The sequence below is a fragment of the Pipistrellus kuhlii genome, unplaced genomic scaffold (assembly GCF_014108245.1).
Source record: "Pipistrellus kuhlii isolate mPipKuh1 unplaced genomic scaffold, mPipKuh1.p scaffold_m20_p_6, whole genome shotgun sequence".
Lineage (NCBI taxonomy): Eukaryota > Metazoa > Chordata > Mammalia > Chiroptera > Vespertilionidae > Pipistrellus > Pipistrellus kuhlii.
Window position 1 is genome coordinate 20,138,152 of NW_023425562.1, and position 20,345 is coordinate 20,158,496.

At 40.8% G+C, this 20,345-nt stretch overlaps 1 protein-coding gene across 2 annotated transcripts in view; it reads right to left on the reverse strand.

The window, feature by feature from the left end:
• Positions 1-20,345, reverse strand: part of ASXL3 (ASXL transcriptional regulator 3) — a 173,112-nt gene that overhangs the window by 39,688 nt on the left and 113,079 nt on the right. For both annotated transcript variants that reach the window (XM_036419042.2, XM_045574489.1), the window contains exon 9: positions 12,918-13,081. In XM_036419042.2, coding sequence (XP_036274935.1) covers positions 12,918-13,081 — 164 coding nt within the window. The remainder of the gene's footprint in view (positions 1-12,917; positions 13,082-20,345) is intronic.

Genomic DNA, 20,345 nt, shown 5'->3' on the forward strand with positions numbered 1-20,345 from the left:
CCCAGGGTGGTGGCTCTGGCCCGGAGTGGCAGGCCGAGGGTCCCGGGACCCGGCTGCTCTTGCTCCAGCTCACTCACAGGGTGAGGGTTCCATCCGGGCAGAGGCAACACGAGAAGGCCAGACAAGGCTGCCACCTGCACCCGGTGCTCTGCTTCTAAAGTCGGAGTACTGCTCCTGCCACCAGCTCTGGGACGTGCTCTAGGTCTGTCTCAGGTCCAAAGGGAGCCCGGAGAATAGAGAGCTACGATGGCCTCCCCGAAGTAACTACTTTTTGAAGCAGAGTGTAGAAAAATTCAAGCCAAAGGGTGCTCTTCAGAGGAATGGGGCTTCTGCTGGAGAACGATCAAGAGGAGGCTGGTAGCTGGGAGCAGCCGGCGGACCGGCAGGCCACCTCCTTCACCAGGGAGAAGGGGAAACTGAGTCCCACCGCGGAGACATTTATGCCCCGGGGCTTGGTTGAAACATAAAGCCAACAGGCAGCCTCGGATAGAGCCAAAGGGCTGGGTGTGATCCAAATGAGATTGTCAAGTTCTGGAATGCGGTCACTCTAACGCCCCATTAATCTTAGATCACTGATTAGCCGGAAATGAAACTCTTAGAAGTAGGCTTACAGTGTTCATGAATGGCAAATGTACTTTGAAAACCTAGTGCCCACTGACACTACTACCCCATTGCCCAGGCAAATACCAACAAAACTACACTAAATAATGATAAATTACAATGAAAAGTGCTCTCCTTTAAGCAAGAATACTTTACACCCTAACTCCACGTCACACCACACGGTTTAACAGAGATGAGGAAAAGGAACAGAGAGACCTCCAGCAGACTGTGACCACGGCCAAGCCTCTGCCCTAAAAATGCAGCATGGGCTGCCTCTGTGTTAGGGATCAAGATGGCTTCCGTCAAAACTCCTGGGCCTTGTGTACGTTTTTCAGGCTCACCTAAGGGATCAGGGCTTTTGTTTGCTCCATAGATGCTCTCTGCCCAAGTAAGGTTTGTTTATCTGTGAGGAGAAGGGATGGATTCTCTAACAAAGACCGACTTCACCACATATTTAAGGATCCATCGGTGAGGTTAGGCCTTCCTTTAGCTAACCATTCAGCCAGCCTTTGGACACAGAAAACAGCGGCCCGTTAGCCAGTAAAGACAGGAGCATTTTCTGCAGTGTGCCCTCTGCTTACATTTCCCCGAGCAGGAGCTGGAGGCTCACCCTGCCTCTGGCCCCGCCCACCCGGAGTTGGTTTTAAGGGGGAAGGGGGCCAAACCCACAATCCTTTCAGTCAGGCACCTACTTTCATTTCAGTAATCTCTTAGCTCAATCTGGTCCCCACCTCCCCCATTTTCTCTTGCAGAAATTCCTCACAGGAATTGGCTTCTTCCCCTGGGTTCCAGGACTAATAAAGAAACAGAGTAATGAGAAAAAGCCAGTGTCATTTTCACGAGAATTTAGAAACCAGAAAGGGAATTGACTATGCATAGTTAAGCACCACCTTAGTCCAAACATTCAGACATTACTGCAGCGTTCACCGCAAGCTTACAGCTGACTCTTTATTCCTTGGCAATGGTCTTTAATAAATGGTACAAAGGGAACCCAAGGGTTTTCTCAGGCAACTATTTTTGAAGAGTCTGTCATACCTACAAGGAGTTCTGAAGGTGATTTAATACGGAAATCGGTTTTCTTCTTTCTTACCCTTGAGCCTGACGTAGGGGTGAGTCACTGCATGACACCTGTTCCTAAAGGCTGCCGGTGACCTTGGCATTAGAACTGTGGAGAGCGGCTACAGCGTTTGGACAGGTCCAAGCCTCAGACTGACTTGTGGCCAACTCACATATACACCTCAGCTTGGAGGGCTTTTCTCAGCACAATTATAGCCAGAAGGCTATGGTTGTAAGCTTGACCGTATAGTCCAACCCCTCAGTCCTAGGTAGCTAAGGGAGGTGGTCCGCGGGGGCAGGGTGCAGCAAGCGCTGCCTAAACGAAACTTGACAGAGTTCAGAGAAGGGCAACAACAGGAAAGAAGAAGATTTGAAATTCACAAGAACACTGTAAGCATCTTGCCCTTGTTTTGCTTTGTGTGATCTGACTATAAATAAAGCTTCAGTTTACAGGCTGTATCACTGTTTCCTCACCCAGGCCCAGTGATCCATCTGGCCCCAACTGTATTCTCTTGTCTGTTTCCTTTAACCCTTTACCGCCCTTCCTCAGGTTCATCACTGGCCGTGCTGGACGTGGTTCAAGAATGTCCTTTATTTCAGTGACACACACTTACATATAATCTGCCCCATGCATGACTCCCTTCCTCCTATTCTAGTCATTTGTCATTTATCTGATAAAATAAGGTTAAAGTTCCTTATTCTCCATGCTCACATAAACTGACAATTGAGTGTTACGTTTACATATATCATTAAGTTACATTATATAAGATAACAAAGGTAATTATCCTATGTAATAAAAGGCCAATATGCAAATCAACCAAGGGGCAGATCCACCGGTTGCTATAATGTGCACTGACCACCAGGGGGCAGACGCTTAATGCAGTGCTCACAGCTGGCATAGGAGCCTCTCCTGCCTCCATAGCAGCAGCCCTAAGCCATCAGTTGGACATCCCCCCTCCCCCAGGGCTCTTGGACTGAGAGAGGGCACAGGTCGGGCTGAGGGAGTCTCTCCCACCCACACCCCCATGCACAAAGGTTGTGCACCAGGCCTCTGGTGTAAATATGAAATGCCAATATTACATATGAACAATCTGATATGGGAGGGGTGGCAGTTGATCAAACACTCCCTCCTAGGAGCCCGATATAAAAGAGAAAGAAGTGGTTCAGTGCACAGCGGGGTGCTCCCCCAGCTTAAGTGAGCATGTGCTCCTCCGTGTACAGGGCTGGAATGAGCTCTGTTCGTCTGATTGCCTATTACATGCAATGACTTGTTCATCTGTAATCCAATCTAGTTGATTCATCATTTGACATTTATTGAAGTAGATACCGACAAACAGGATTTGAGGTTCACTCTCCAGTTAGTTAAGAAATGAATACTATTCAAATGAAGTCACTTCCCTTCATAAGAATAAAGCCCAAATGCCAAGAATGGAGACCTCCAGGTGGGGTCTAAAAGGACATCTCTGGCCCCAAATGACTGCCCATCGATCCCAGGAAGCGGCTTGGGCTGGAGGGAATGTGGGCTTTCCTAAGTACTTTCAGCTATGCTTTCAGATGCAGGGAAAAGCCCGAGTGTCAGTTCCATTAAAATAATTACATCTCAAGCACATACTTACTTTCACCTAAAGGCTTACGATCCTAGTATTTTTTTTCATATCCTTAACACCTCTGAATTTTTATAATCTGTTAGGCAAATTGACATTTCATTATATACGCTATTTGTAGAATAAAATAACTGTATAATTTTTAAATCAATATATACGGTACATAGAGCAATTTCTAAGAGGAGTCTGAGTTATTGCAAATATCTGAACTATTCCCATCGAGGAAAAAGACGGAAAGTCATTTCCCATTTGCATTTATAAAGGCTGCGTGACTTCGTTAAATATACACACTGATGCCAACAGATATCAATAAATCACACACACCCCGCCGTGTGCTGTGAAATGTCTGACACACACATTCATTTTCCTAGTCCCAAATTCTCTGCAAAGGGGACTGTATAAATGTTTCATTTCAGCTTAATGACATTCACCGTTCAAATTATGTGCATTATTGCCAGTGAGTGCAGAAACCTGAAGAGCACAGAGGGAGATAGGGTTTTAAAGCTCCTACACAGTCCATACTGGTCCCTTAACAGACCACAGCCACACAGATATAAATGCAGAACAAAAGTGGGAGATCAGTAAGAATGCACTGAAATGCTGCAATTGCCATTTGGACAAATAATAATAATAATAATAGGCATCATTTACTTAGAAGCAATAAGTAAATGGGGATGGTCTCGTTCATATTTGGAGAAACAGCCCTGATGGCCCTGATACCAGCAAATGGAGGCAGAAATGAGCCTCACTTAGAAACGATCCCGATGACAGAAATGACAACAACCTATTCATCAGTGATGCTCCATTTGAAAGTGTAATAAAAACCTAAATATGACTCCACTTTACTTGAAATGTATTCCACCAGCTGTCATAGATTTTTAAAAGGTCACACGATTGTTCTGTGTAGACACAGTGGATAAAGTACACATCCTTAGTTTGAGCAGGCAGGGTCTGCTCTGTATAATCCAGGGGATTCTAGAAATACTCCAAGCAGATCTTGTAGAGAGCAGAGCACAAAGGCCTGTGTGGCTACAAACCCAAGCATTGAGTTTATTAAACCAGCATTCCTGCATGGGGCTGAATGAAGAGCTAGCTACAACTCTACCTGCCCTGTGTCTTTGGTTTTGATTCTGAACCTAAGGGCTGCAGCCAAGGAGAGGGCTTCTGATCCACATGTCGACCTGAGCTGACCATATCCTGAGACTCTAGAGTACTATTCAATTACCTGCACTTCTTCCTTTAAACACACATCTGCCTCTCCTCCTCATCCAACCTGCACCCTTAATCAACCATGTCTTCAAGCTTCTCACAAGTCCTCTGAAATCTCTCGGCTCCTTCCCCATGAGCCTCTGTAACCTTCAACCCTGCAAGACCCAACTTCTGGCAGAGCTATTACCAAGCCGAATGCACGAACATTCAGCATTGCTGCGGTGAAAAACACAGCAGCGGGCCAACTGTGCCCGCTGCCCCTGACCTCAACTGAGGTCTCAATGCCATTCAGAAACAACTTTTCCCAAGATGAATCACAGGACCATCCATGGAACTGTTTTCCAAGGCCTTTCACTCCCTGAACCTCAGATTTCTAATGTCTGATCACACACTCACCCCTCCCCTGCCGAAGCCCCCTCACTTCCCACCGCACTCCACATGGTTAGTTATTTCTTCACGCATCCCTTGCTGCTTCTCTTCTCTCTGTCCTCGGGAATCGGCCCTTTTCTCATTTGAACCAGCTTCTTCTCCAGTTCTCATTCCTTCCCGACTAGTCTAAAACTTTGGTCGAGAGATTAGATCCTCTCTCTTTAATTTCTCCCAGCAATTGTCTCAACTTTGAGGGCAAAAGCATGCGTCAGTCTACCCTCGCTTTAAAAAGCACCCATCTTTTGCTGTCCTCAATGCACAATAAACACTGACTAAAAATACGTATTCGGTCCCTGCTTCTCCAGATGCAGGCACCACGTCTTGATTTTATTTCTGAAATGTCTGCACTGGACTAAACTTGTCCTCCTAAAATGGCATGTTTAAACCATCACCCCGGACGTGTTTGGAGACAGGGCCTTTAAAGAGGTGATTCAGAATAACGAGGTCTCACAGGTGAGGCCCGAATCCAATATGACTGGTGTCTATGAAAGAGGAAGGGGCTTTTGGGATAGGGTTGCACAAGGAAAAAGCCTCGTGAGGACCCGATGACAAGAGAAAGAGACCTCAGGAGAGTCCAGCTGCCAGCACCTTGATTGGGGACTTGCAGCTTCCAGAAAGGTGAGAAAATAAATGTCTGGTTTGGGGCCACCCACTCTGCATTCTGTTACGGCACCCCCAGTGAACTAATGCAATGCCTCAGTAGGCCTTCCCTTCTCACTCTATAATGGCTTTGGTTGAAGTACTTACGTATACAGGACATACTAAACTAGCCTAATATGTGGTTTCCCAGCCTGTACCCATTCATTCATTCATTCATTCATTCCGAAAGCATTTACTGAGCACCTACTACATGCCAGGCACCGTGAACAGAAGAGACAGAGTTACTGTCCAGGGGCTTCTAGTCTCATGAGAAAAGCACAGGGAAGGGCATACACAGAAAAATAAGTCAGAAAACAACTGAAGATGGAATGTTCCATGGGAGGGGAGGGGAGGAGAGACCTTGGGAGGAGATGTCATGGAGACTAATTTAGGGGCTGAGAATGAGCTGGCCTTGTCAGAGGATACCAGAAAAGCATTTCTGGAAGAGCTGATAGCAAGCATGGAGGCTCCAAGAGAATTAGGTTTGAGGGACAGGAAGGCAGATAGTGTGTTGGGGAGAGCACAGGAAACTTGGTTGGAAAGTTGTAAGGAGGACATTCTGAGAAAAAGGAAGTGTGTGGAAGGCCGCCTGCCCTGTTTATTGGAATTCCAACTTAGGGGAGTTTTGAAGGTGCCCCCTCATCCCCTCCCCCCCACCCCCTCACCGCCCCTAATTATTCCTTGACCTTTCCAAAGAAGTCTGTGCATATGCAGTATACTGTGCAGGAAGTCAATTCCAGCATGTTATAATTGCAAGAGTTGTGCCCTCTTGCAATCCAGGACTCCTCAGGGGATGTTGGCCTGCCAGTTTTAGCCTGACCCCCAAAGGGGCCGGCCTGTCCCTATTGGGGCCTATCGGGGCTTGGAGGGACCGCGGGAGACTCCAGGGCATGTCTGGCCCATCTTTATTCGTGCACTTGGCCAGTTTCAGTTTGATCCCCATAAGCCAGGCCAACAAATCCATGCACCAGGCCTCTAGTATGCATATAATCCCTTCCTGTCCTCCCGATCCCTCCTTCCCTCTGAGATTCATCAGTCTGTTCCATGTTTCCATGCCTGTGCATTGAGAGTCTGCCCCTGGTTGTCAGTGTGCATCATAGCTACCGGTCGAACGGTCGGATGGCTTTTTGGTCACTTAGGCTTTTATATACACTGAGTGGCCAGATTAATATGATTGGTGAACACATAATAATCTGGCCATTCAGTGTATATCCTATATAATAAAATGCTAATATGAAAATTGTCCCCTTGACCAGGAGTTCGACCATCAGGCAGTTGGGCCAACCACTCATGTCTCCTCTCCCTGGCCAGGCTGACCAGATCCCACCCATGCATAAATTCATGCACCGGGCCTCTAATACACACACACACACTGAGTAACCAGATTATTATGCATTTGGAGATCATAATAATCTGGCCACTTGGTGTATATAGATATTCTATCCAGATGTCCTAGCTCGGTCTTAGGGGAAAAAAAAAAAAATCCAGATATTTCATTGCTTTGTCCTAGATCTGGGAGCAGCAATAGCCCTCACAGTGAAGAGCACATGTTTTGGGAAATCTTGATTTTTAAATACCATCCTCTACTAAAGGCAACATGGCCCCTCAGACAAGTTATACAATCCAGGGCCGGGGCACATAAAATGCAGAGGTGACTGGAACTGTCTGACGAGCTTCAAAGTGATAAAGTGCTCAAAGAACCATGTCCGAAGACATAGGAGCCCCTTGAACAGGCTCCCAGAGACCAAGTGCGGGACAGTCAAGAAAATAACCTACTGAGAAAACAGGAAATAGTGAAACCGTATAGGCATAAATAAATAGACACATGGAGAGTCTAAAGAAGAGCAGTATATCCACACAGTTTAAAAGGACTTCCTTATAAAATATGACTTAATTACCACAGGGAAGCTGTAACTTTACACTGCAGGAGCGTGGTAGATACACTTTAATCAAATGATCAAGTGAACATCATCAGTATTGAGGCAAATCAAAATTGTGTGCCACATAATAGCTACAAGGAGAACACAGCATCATTTATCAAAATGCTCCTCCCCAAAATACTTCATGTGAAGCTAATCACAGGGAAACATCATACACACTTCCAAAGTGTCAAAATCATGAAAGTCTAGGGACGACTGAAGAAGTGTTCCAGAATGAAAGCGATAAGGAGACATGACAACTGAATGCAATGACAGATTCTGAACTGGATCTTGTTGCTCAAAAGTGACATTAGGGGACAACTGGCTAAACTTAAACAGAGTCAAAGAATCCCATGGTAATAATGATCACTGTTAAATTTCTGATAGTGATTGCTCAGATTGTGCATATGTAAGAGAATATCCTTGTTTGTGGAAAATACCACCTTTGAGTCACTATATTGGGAGGGGGGACAGGATGGGTCAACAGGCTGGACATTTATTCTCTATGTATCTTTAAATTTTCTAAAAGTTTATAATTATTTCAAAAATTACAAAAACAAAACGCAGGAGGCATAGGTCTTCCTGGTGCAGTAGTCCATGCATGAGCTAGCCTGCCAGAGCCAAGCAGAGCGCAGAAGGCTGAAGGATGGATCTAGAGGAACAAAGGAAAGGCATTATCTTATCCCTCAATGACCTCCGAAGGTCCATTTGCCCCTATGGCCTGTATGTGACCTCCACACTGACGATTTCTCATGGATTTGTATCTCGTGGCTCCTTCCCACACTCTTTCTTACATTCTCTCATAAATACATGTATTCTTCTGGGATAACTATGCCTCTCAGCCTCCTCAAATCCCACAGCTGACACTGGTATCTACGCAGATTTTATCACTAACTGAATTTTAGTCAGTCCCCAAACCTGAACATATAACCATTCCTGGACATTTCATATCATAGAATCATTTCAACCCAACATGTTAAAACTCAACTCAACACCTATTCCCGTCCCTACAGCAGGCACTGTTAACTGACTAGAAAGCTTTGCCCCATCCCACCCCCATTACATATCCTTCTAATAGAACCTCCTAGAAGCCAGATTTATGAAGTATAGCTGACCTCTTCCACAGTGCACCATTTTACCTCTAAGGTGCAAGAGCGGGCCTGGTTGTTTTAAACTGCTGTGCATGGTCTATTGCCTTGGCTACCAGCATCATTGTTTTAGAAGTGACCATGTGGCTTAAGCAGTACCTTCAGTGTGAATCCTAGGTCCTCTTTGACATACTGAAATAGAAGTATTCTCTTCATGAATAGAAACTAAGAGGCAAGTACCCTTTTTATCGTTTGATTCAGGTTTAGAATAGTGCCAACAACGAGAGTCAATTCTAAAATTAACTCACTATAAATAATTAAATGGGTCCTTAATAAACACTGGAATCAGGACCAGCAACCAGAAGCCCCCTTGAACTTCTCTCTTTTGATTATTTGGACCAATAAGTCCCCCACCCCTTTATATTTCAGTCAGTTAGAGTTCAATTTTCTCTTCCTTGCAGCACAATGCGTGGAGAGTAAAATTAAATATGGCGATGTTATGAAACTGGGAGGAAACAAAAAATGCAAACGAAGATAAAAATACCTTCTTAAAAAGAAAGGAAAGCACAAATATAGGAAAACAAAATATCAGACAGGCTTGCTTAAAGATAGCGGGCACTGACAGGAGAAAGGGGAAAGCTAGATTGTATAATATTTTGAAGATGCCATAACGCGATGAACTCAGGTTCAAGTGGCCCAGAGGCGACCAAGGAGGACTATGTGGGAAATCAGGCAGAGACCTGGGAACATCTGAGGGAGGAAACAAGAAAGCTAGGAATCTCAAATTTTGTAAAAATATGTGAAGACAGCTTTCATACCCGTGAAATTCTCAGGTATTTCACCTAATTAGAGTGCCTCCTACTGGCTCAAATAAATCTATGCAATCAGATTCCCATACCCGTGCCTTTTCTATGGGTTGGATTCTGTCCCAGAAAGTAGTGGTGCCCATTCCCGTTTGGGTATCTGCTAGCTACACTGAAACATCAGCAGTTTGGTAGCAGGAGAGAGGGCTGTGCTCATCTTGAGACAGAGACAGAATAGCTCTAAAGTCCTTGGTACCAAATGCTGATAGGATCACAGAGCCATGGGTCCTCCCAAGTCACCCGAGATAAAAATCTCCACTGCCTTGTAGACCTTTCACAGCCCCACCCCCCAAGCAATCTCCCACTTCTTCCTACTCATCAGGGTTGAAAATATGCCTGGAATTCAGTTCTTTCTTTTCACTTCCAAGGCCAAAAGCCCAAGGTCAGACCCTTATCTCCGCTTTCTACTACTACAATGGTCTCTTAACCAGCAGCTCTGGGTCTTAACTTTCTGCCTGTCCCATCCATCATTCACAGGATGACTGGCTCTTAAGAGAAAATAAAGACTGTATTTTACTCATCCTTTAGGATCTTCTTCCCCTCCTTTCTGTCCAGGCACTAAACTATTTGTATAAATTATTCCATGCATGCCATTTCTCCTTTAAAAAATCTCTGATGGCACCCATTCCTTTCAGAAAGAGTTCAAAGAGCATAGTCTGCAATCAGGTCATCAAGATGGCCAACTACATGACCCTTTCCTCCGCATCTGGGCACAATGAGCTGCCGCGTCTCCTGGTTCTCACAGCAGCGGGTCTTTGTAAGTGGCACGCTCTTCCTCTGTAAGAGTCACTGTCCCTTGATTCTGCTTATGAAACACCGATGGGAAATTCAAGGTTCCATTATCCTTTTCACCATGAAATCGTCTCCAGTACCACTTTCAGACTGAAGTTCTTTATCCTCTGCACACTCAGAGGATGCTCTTTATTCTTCCATTTTGGCATTTATATTACTTTCCCCAGTCTTATGCTAAATTTGGTGTCCATCCACCCAGTTTTTAAGACCTAATTCCTAGTAATGAACAAAGAGTATATTGTATAGCATTTTAACACGAGGTTGTCTTTCTTTTCTGTTATTTCTCTAGAACCGTGGTCGGCAAACTGCGGCTAGAGAGCCACATGCGGATCTTTGGCCCCTTGAGTGTGGCTCTTCCACAAAAACACCACGCCTGGGTGAGTCTATTTTGAAGAAGTGGCATTAGAAGAAGTCTAAGTTTAAAAAATTTGGCTCTCAAAAGAAATTTCAATCGTTGTACTGTTGATATTTGGCTCTGTTGACTAATGAGTTTGCCGACCACTGCTCTAGAAGATTAATTCTTACTTCCTCTGTATTTCACAAAGTATAAGAAGCACATACTACTTGCTCAGTAAGTATTTCTTGAGTAAGTAATTTCCTGATGAACTAACTGCTATCTGTGGACAGGTATTGGTGCCTTGCTCATCTGTATTTCTCACAATGACTAGAAAAAGCCGAGTAACAGATACTGCCTAGGCTGGCCTCCTGGCTTACTGAGCCATTTGTCTAAACCGAGGACAACTTGTCATTTCTCTATTCTAAAAAGATGTCTTGACTATCCTTTATATGCCAAATCTTATTCTAGGAGCTGGAGACAGAATTGCCAATAAGATAAACGACACAGATGTTGAAATGGAGGAAACAGTGTGTAACTAAAAAATCAGTCCTCACCACCACAAAAAAGTAATATTTTTTTCTTAATTCCTGCACTCAATTCTCAATCACACAAGCTTGCAATCTAAGAGTCATCAGTAGCTTCTCCCTATAGCTTACTGCAACTGCTACTTGACAAAATGTAAAATTGCTACCACTGGATGATGATGAAGATAATGATGACATTATCCTCCTCCTCGATTTCAATGTTATTTTCCAAATTCAAGCCCTCATTTTGCCTTTTTGAAACAACAAAAATTGCTTTCTAACCACTTTTCCCACCCTCATGCTTCCCATCTCTAGCATTCCTTTTCATCACTGCCACAGTAAGTTTCTTAAAGGGCAGCAATATTGTACATTTTAGCTCGGCTCAAAAGCCCTCAAGGCTCTGCACTGAAAACACAGGGAAAATGCTTGCCAAGACCTTTTAGCCTTTATACGCAAGAATCTTATGAAATCAACTTCTGCTTTGTCTCCCCAGATTCATTTGTACAGTTCTACCTAAAATCCAGACTCCCACAAAATTAGCTCTTGATTTTGTACCTGAACCTTTCACCTTCCGTCATTTATTTTCAAATTCTGCCTATATTTCTCGGCCCAATCTTAAATTTGTCTCCAATTCTTCCCTTCTGCATATGAAAGCTCAATATACTTTCTGCCTTCCCCTAAAACTTATCTGTTTCTTGATCATGTTTTGATTATTTAGAAATATAGCTGATGCATCCAACTCGAGTGTATGTAATCATTGATTTCATAAATATTAAACAATTTTTATAGAATGAAGGCAAACTTCCAAACACAAATCTTCCAAAAATGAAAGTAGTATTTTTCCAGATATGAACAATAATCTCTACCAAAAAGAGATCTATAAGAAACCTAGGTGGCTCAACAAATTTTAAGTATGTATAAAAGGAGATAAGTTAGCAGATACAGAATCAAATAAAAAGGTAAAAAAAAAAAAAATTACTCATAGTAATGTTAAAATACAGAATCAATTTTGCCCATTTCAATCTATGCATGTACCTATCATTTTGAGATACAAATTCATTTTGAGATACAAATTCATAAATATGCACACACTATATCCATCAACTGGAAACAATACACAGTGTCAAAATTTATTGAAATAAGAGCCACAAGGAAATGTTTCCTATTTACCATTTAATAATTTTTGTGATATTTAATAAAAGATTATGTGATGGATTTGTTTGCCTTTTCTAAGGAAACAGCTTTAGAAGATGACTGATGCCTGCTATTGTGGGTCTATCTTTGTATTGCCTTATTTTAGAGGACTTTCAAAAATACTAAAATACACTTAAAGCATTTCCAGTTGTACTAAAAGAAAGATAAAAGGTGATTATTTATAGGCAATTGTATTCATGATGATAGACTCTCAGAAGGCAACGGCAAACATAAATTTTAAATGCTTTTTGGAAAGGGTTGAAAATAAAAACATTTACATAATTTGTTAGAAGCCCTGGCTTTTTATTGCTACACTTCACTATTCCCGCCGGGCAAGGCAGCAGCTACTTCAAAGATGTATTTGATGATGGAATGTTTGATTTCTTTGTTTCCCCTTCGCATGGCGGGTAGGTCTACTGTTCTCACTCTATTGCAATGTGCTGTATCTTACAATTGGAATTGGCTCACTCCTGATAATAAAAAATGGTTTTGTTTTGGCAGATGAAACAAATACACCAATGCTAGCAATAGCATGTAAAATGCACAAATAAGACTGTAATATTACAAAACGGTCTGTCCACTTCTCAGTCACCTTTGAGAATAGACTTGCCACTTTATAAATACAACTAGTGACTAGTAACAAATGTCTAAACTTCCACTTACCTGCCTATCCACTTCTGGGAGCAAAAGCAGGAGGTACTGTTGAAAATGCTGAGGTAAGGAAGCAAACGTATGTTTATTGATTAATGCCCTCAAGTTAGTGTTGACAAGAATAGATCCTGGGGTTTCTATGTCAATGTCCTCAGCTTTGGTCCATTTCAAGTGTCCTGTGATAAAGAGCAAGAGGCATGAATTTACTACGGACTGGAAACACCATGCACGTGTACACACAAATATATGCATATATTGAGCACATATTTAATTCTACCCCTTTTAAGAATGGTATTTCAAAAGGAAATATCCAAAGTTTCTTTGTGTTCCTATTTACCTAAGTTGTCTTTAATTTTCATCATGCATACTTCACTCAATGTGTCCGTATTTTTGTCTCAAAGAAGCCCAGTTCTAGATAAAGAAGTACTTATGGTCTTCCAATCACCAGAATTAAAAAAAAATTTTTTTTTTTAAATGGGGGAGCATAAGTGGTAGCAAGTACAATATTTCTAGATTCTGTAATTCACAGAACAACTAATAATAGTGCTGGGAATTTAATAGAGACACTGGTAGCACTAGTAGTTCTGTGGTCCCCATGTGTCAGGTAGAGCACCAAGCACTGGATTATTTCAGAAGACTCTCATTCAGGGTAGTATGAAAGCAATAATATAAAAAGCAACTTTATAAATATACTAGCTGCATGGTCTGCAACGGCAGTATGCTTTGAAGGATAGTTATATGACACAAGGCACACTGGCCTCCAACGGGAGGCCATATTTAGAGTTCACAAGTGGAAATATTGACACAAGAGAGTAACCTACCACAAGGGATAGTCAGCTGATGCAAAAAACAGAAGAATGTCCACCCTTAGCTACTTGAGTTAAGAGAACCATTTGAATGTGATATTAATGGAGTGTATTTTCAATCATTTGTTGGTAAATTATAGCTTATGAGCTATATCCAGTCCAACTGTTTATATTCCCTAGGTCTACCTCTGCAATACAATTGAGAGCTGAATAGTTGTGACAGAAATCACAGGACTTGCAAAGTCTACTGCACTGTCTCTCTGTCCTCTGATAGAAAATTTGCTGGCCTTTGATTTAAATAACTAGAGACAAAAGAAGGAATAAAAACCATTATGTAAAATAGGACATTATGATAAAAAAAAAAAAAAACATAGACACATTTGAAATATGACTATATAAATGTCTAACAAAATTAGTACTTTAAAAATTTTAAAAACTATTCAATGAACACAGTAGAAGACAGAATCTATATCTATATATATATATGTATATATATATATATAAAAGCCTAAGTGTCCATCCAACTGGTAGCTATGATGCTCAGTGACCACCAGGGGGCAGATGCTCAACATAGGAGGAGCTGCCATGATGTGCACTGGCCATTTAAAAATAAACAGCACCGAGGAGCTCGCACTCACAAGCAACACTTGGCTTCCCCCAAGTGGGACACAGGCCCCAACACCACCCCAGAGTGACACCCCACCAAATCGAAGCTAATGCTGCCAAGAACACATGGGGTAAAATGCGGCCAACAGCCCAGCCCAGCCCAGAAATGGGCCCTGTGGGCGCCGGTTAATGACATCATGTAGCAACACCTAGCTTCCTCTCCCTAGTGACTAGCCTCCTGGCAGTTTCTTCAGTCCAGGATCACAACTTGCTTTGTCGCCAGGTGCTAATACTTTACACTTTAAACAAATGTCTGTGAAGTGTTTTCACGTGCCTCATCTCATTTGCTCCTCACAGAAGTCCTGGAGATAAGAGATTCGGTAGAATCCTAGTTTCTTTTCATTAGCCAGAAAATGAAGATTTAGAAAGCTTAGAAACTTGACCAGACTGAAAAGACCTTGAAAATGTCTTCAGGTTTTCTCATTGCACAGAATAGTCAAACACTGATGAAGTTAAACATTTCACCCTTTATTCTCCCTGTGTGACCTACAATAATAATCTGCTTCATGTTGATATTTACTGCTGTGTTGCTAACAATTACCTGAAAGAGAAGTTGGGGTGCTTCACTGGGCTGGGAAAAGTTTAGCTACATCAGAAAGCAGGCCTAATTAAGCAAGTTTATCAGAAAGCAGGCCTAATTAAGCAAGTTTATCTGTATAGATAAAGCTCCTTTGGATCCTCTCTCAATACAACCTGGTTTGTCCAGGGAGTTGCCACTTTCTGATAAAGATCCTTTGGCACCAATCGCACGCATATGTTTCAATCTGTCATGGTCAATCATGAATTTGGTTGACACTTCTATTATAGAGAAAGGGTGAACAGCGATATTAAAATATTTCTTCTAATTAATTTCCTTTCGATGGGCAGGAATCAGTGCACCGGGAATCTAGTTATTAAATAAAATAAAGAATTGGTGAAAATATCTAGATTACAGCATATAAAATGATGAGAGAGAAAAAAAAACATGATAGAGAATGAAATACAGGGAATGGAATAAGCAGTCTGAGTGCTTATCTGTAGGAGTTTCTGAGTAAAAACACACAGCAGCTGTCAGAGAAGCAATGGTTGAAGAGCTAATGGCTGAAATCTTTAGAATTGAAAAAAAAAAATGACAAGTCCTCAGATAAAGTAAGACTCTAACTCTGAAGGACAAATATCCATGTGATATGTTGAAATCACAAAACAGAAAAAAGAATGTCTTGAACAGTTTTGAACAAAAATAGATTACCTCCAAAGGGATGACAATAAGAGAGAAAGCTTATTCTCAACAGATAACAGATGGCAGTGACGAATCTTCAAAGGGCTGAGAGAAAATAAGTGTCAATCTAGAATTTCATTGAAAACAGTCTCTCCAAATGGCAATGACACAAGAACATTTTCAGTATCCAAAATGGAAACTAACCCTTAGTGAATTTTGCTAAAATAACCAGTAAATATTCTTAACAAATAAAGAAATTAAATCAAAAAAAGAATGAGCGAGTAGCAAAAGCCATGTGTCAACTAAAAAACTAACACAATGGTCAGCAAACGCATTAGACAACAGAGCCAAATATCAACAGTACAATGATTGAAATTACTTTTGAGAGCCCAATTTTTTAAACTTAAACTTCTTCTAACGCCACTTCTTCAAAATATCGACTTGCCCAGGCTGTGGTATTTTGTGGAAGAGCCACACTCAAGGGGCCAAAGAGCCGCATGTGGCTCATTAGCTGCAGTTTGCTAATGTGGACTGAAAGGTCCCAGGTTAGATTCCAGTCAAGGGCATGTACCTTGGTTGCGGGCACATCCCCAGTAGTGGGTGTGCAAGAGGCAGCTGATCAATGATTCTCTCTCATTGATGTTTCTAACTCTCTATCCCTATCTCTTCCTCTCTGTAAAAAATCAATAAAAATGTAATTTAAAATATTTTTTAAAAATTACAATCCAGTTATATGATGCTTCCAAGAGACATATTTAAACTAAAAATCACATGGAATTGATAAAAATGAGAGATAAACTAAGAAATACTAGGTAGAGATTCAAAACAACAATAATAAAAAGCAATGCTAACATATTAACATCAGACAAGACCGTCAAAGGTAAAACAAACACCTTATTGGACATAAAAAAGATAATTTCTTAAGTGTAAAAGAAATAATTCACTGGTAAATATATTGCCCTTAAGCCTGCTTCTATTTAAATAGGATAGCATTCCAAATCTAAAAATTGAGATAATTGAAAAGAGAAATTGGAATGACACAATGCTAGTGGGAAGTCTTAAGATATTTGATTGGAAGTTCCAATATCAGACAAAAAACTTGTCTTAAGAATACAAAGAATATCAGCAACTCAATAATCCATCTTCTACTGATGAATTTAACCTATGGCACTGCACTGAACCCTTCAGAGAAAGCAATGTTTTTGGCAGCACTCAAGGGACAGTAAGAAAACTTACACACACACAAAAAAAACTGACCTGTGAGTCTCAACAAATATTGGAGCATAATATAAAACCTCATCTTTCTTTATATAAAGAAATATAAATAGGTATCAGTAACACGAACACAGCAACTGTTCAGTCCTCACATATTCATTATATGTTTGCACATTCAAAAGCACAATTCTAAATATTTAATAAGTTAAAGGAAAAAAATTTGCAACAAAATTGACAAAATATTTTGATTCTGAATGATAATGTTAAAATTTGTAAATTGAAGCACAATTGGTTTTAAAGGGAAAGTGTATATATTAGAGAGTGGGTAAAATGTTGAAAATTCACATATTAAAGGTACAAATCAAGAAGCTAATGCATGAACCCAAGAATAAAAACTTGAGACAGAAAAAAAATATGAAAAATGTAAAAATTAAGGTAAGGATTCATGAAATAAAAAAGGACAAAATAATTTTTCTTTTATTAGACTAATAAAATAGGCATAATACCTCTAGAAAGAGATAGCATTAATAAACATGGATAGGAATGACAGGTAGGCACATAGTTTGGGATATGCTATAGGTTTACAAGGCAAAAGTAGTTACACAGAGTTAAAAAATACAAATAATACTACAACTTTAGCCAATATCTTTGAAGACCAATGGTTACATGTTTATAAACTTTCAAATTTAACTTAATGATAGAAAACCTGAATACATTTATAAAATCTTTTAAAAAATTAATAAATAGGTAACCCCCAAGCCCACATGCACACAAAGCACTTATCAGAAATAGCTCTAAAGATAAATTTGACCAGGACACTAAGAAATGTTCCCATGACTTCGTATTATACATATCCCAGTAACTAGGTAAGGCAAGAAAGTGCTTTAATTCACTTTATGTAATTGACATAACCTTTATTCCAAAGTAAGGATAAGAGCAGAATGAGAGAAAATTTCTTGGCCAACTCACTTAGAAACACAAAAAGTACAAAAGTTGTATCTATCTTTTTAAAATCTAAAGCAAATCTCATGAACGCCTAATACTTGTTGAGTCACGGTGTGGATGCATACATATCTGCTTCATTAGCTTCGGTATTTTTCTATACATTTGAAGTACTTGACAATTAAAACAAAATGGCAAGAGGGAGAGAACAGGGAAGAAGCTTCTTACCTTTATCAGAGGCAAAGGTAAAATCTAGAGACAGAAATGTTGGAAACATAGGGAAGGAATTTGCTTGTTTTTTTATGTGGTACAGATTCTCAATATTCTCCATCTTACTTACCAACAGTAATTCTGACTGAGAGGGGGCAATGAAGAAATGAGAAAACTGAAACACTTTTGAAATACAGGTTATGAGCCATGTGAGAAGCATGGATTACGCTGCTAGTTACTGTTTAGTTTGGTTCGAAATCATTAAGAATATCATAGGGGAAAAAGGATCCAGAGAGCTACATGGTCTTTTATGGCAACACCAAAAGACCTGGTTCAAAGATGTCAATTTAAGCAAAAGCATGTTTCATCATTTTGGAACAAAAACAGAACAGATGAAAGGCTTGCTAAATTTGCTGCCACACAGAATACTTAATTCCTTTTTACTTCTCCTCATGCGCTTACTCCTAACTGGCTTAAGGACAATCCAATTATATCTGATTGCCCTAGCTTCTTAAAGCTGGCACCTCGTCTCCTAACAGTATCCAGAGGAAGGAAAGATGCAGTCATTTTAGTGTCTAATTACTGACACTAGAGAGTGTTAAGTATTTGATGGCCTTAGAAGGAGGAAGAGAAGCCACAGTGAGAGTGCCTGCTATAGAAGCACCAGGTTGATTCCAAGATAAAAACCATGGACCTGTGTCCAAACGGGGCCAGGGCAAGTCTGTTAGGTTGACCAATGGGGCTTGAAAGAGCACCAATCTGAGGCGTCGGTGCTCTCGTGGACCAGGGGGTAGAACGCTAGAGGAAACACTCAGACTCCCAGAAGGGACCCCACACAGGATTTACACACAAAACACAACCCCTGAGACACACCGGGGCAGGAGCACACGTCAGGGCAGACCAGAGCGATTGGGACAGAGGAAAATAAAGAGAGTTCAGGACGGCAAGAGCGCTTCATTGCCTCAAAGGAACTGAGACAAAGGTTTTATAAGAGCTCAGAGGAGACACACAGGCTTTGGAAGAGCGAAGTCTAAGGGGATACATGTGTATCTGAGGTCAAAATCACACCTTCTATGATGAGAATCCACGCAGCCTTCACACATGAAAAACCGTGTTAAGCAGTCTACCAGGGAGCACTGAATCCATTGAAATATAGCACCGGGTCATGAACTATGGGAATGCTGACTGCCAAACAGAATATAAATGTTAACAAGGATGTATAAAAAATAATAAAACTAACCAAGACATGAAGGCAGGAGGGGCTATGTGTGTAATTATTTCCCTGTCGTTTACAATATACTGTCCAACATTAAGTGAGTACTTAACAAAGATAATCACTCCTCTTTCAATTTTTCATTTATTTAATACCTTTGAGAGGACTTTTAGCTATAAATAGATCTCGTGGCAATGTTTAGCAATGCTCCTCTTAAATTTTACTTCTGTTCTTCTTTAGTAGGCAGCCTGGGCTCACTTAAATTTTATACTTTTAAATTAATAGGCATAATACAGTTTCTCAATGATGACCTCTGGCTAGACTTACACATGAAGAGATGTTAAATCTGTTTATAAAACACTAGGAGAGATTACTTTGGATGATAGATTGAGGCTTATTTTTCAATTCTTATTTTTCTGCATTGATTTATTCTTAAAGTATATAACATTTTATGAAACCAGTAATGTTATCATTCTTCACTACAAAAAAGATTAAACCAAATAAAATACATTGGAATGAATCCCAGAAGTTGGGCTCAGCAAGCACATTTATTCCAAACCCCTCAGGGACATCCATTACAATCTTAGACGAGTTTGGCAGGCACTCTGTAAACTCCTTCTGAGTGGGTAAGAAGGGCTATCATTAGAAAAACTGGTTTAGGTAAATGACCCCTAATTTTAGTGAAGGGAAAATGTGAGAAATTAATTTGTAAGAGAGTGGTAAGAGAGAAGAGCATTAAACAATTTTTTGAATGCATGCAATCCACCCTCTGAGTGTCCTGGAGACCACCAGATGATAATGTACCAGGGTTATCTCTGAAGACTCCACAGGGGAGCTTTTAAATGAGTTTCATCCTTTGCTAAGATAAGCAGGCAGGATATTAAACCAACTGATTAGGCAAGAAGCACGTGTACTGTAAACCTCATTTTCAGCTGCTCACTGGATGCGGTTTCGACTGCTTGATTATGTGGTAGTCTAATATGTACTGTCATAATAACCTGCAAGACATATGATATAAAAGAGCTCTTGAAGACACTGTTAGCATTTGTTTTACCCATAACAGAATAGCGTTTCCTACTACACATGATTAAAAAGTGGGAGAGGGCTAACAAAAGTTTTATTGTTTGCTGTAACATCATCAGAAAAATATTCTATAGATCTGTGTGTGTGTTTTTTCAACTGCACTCAAT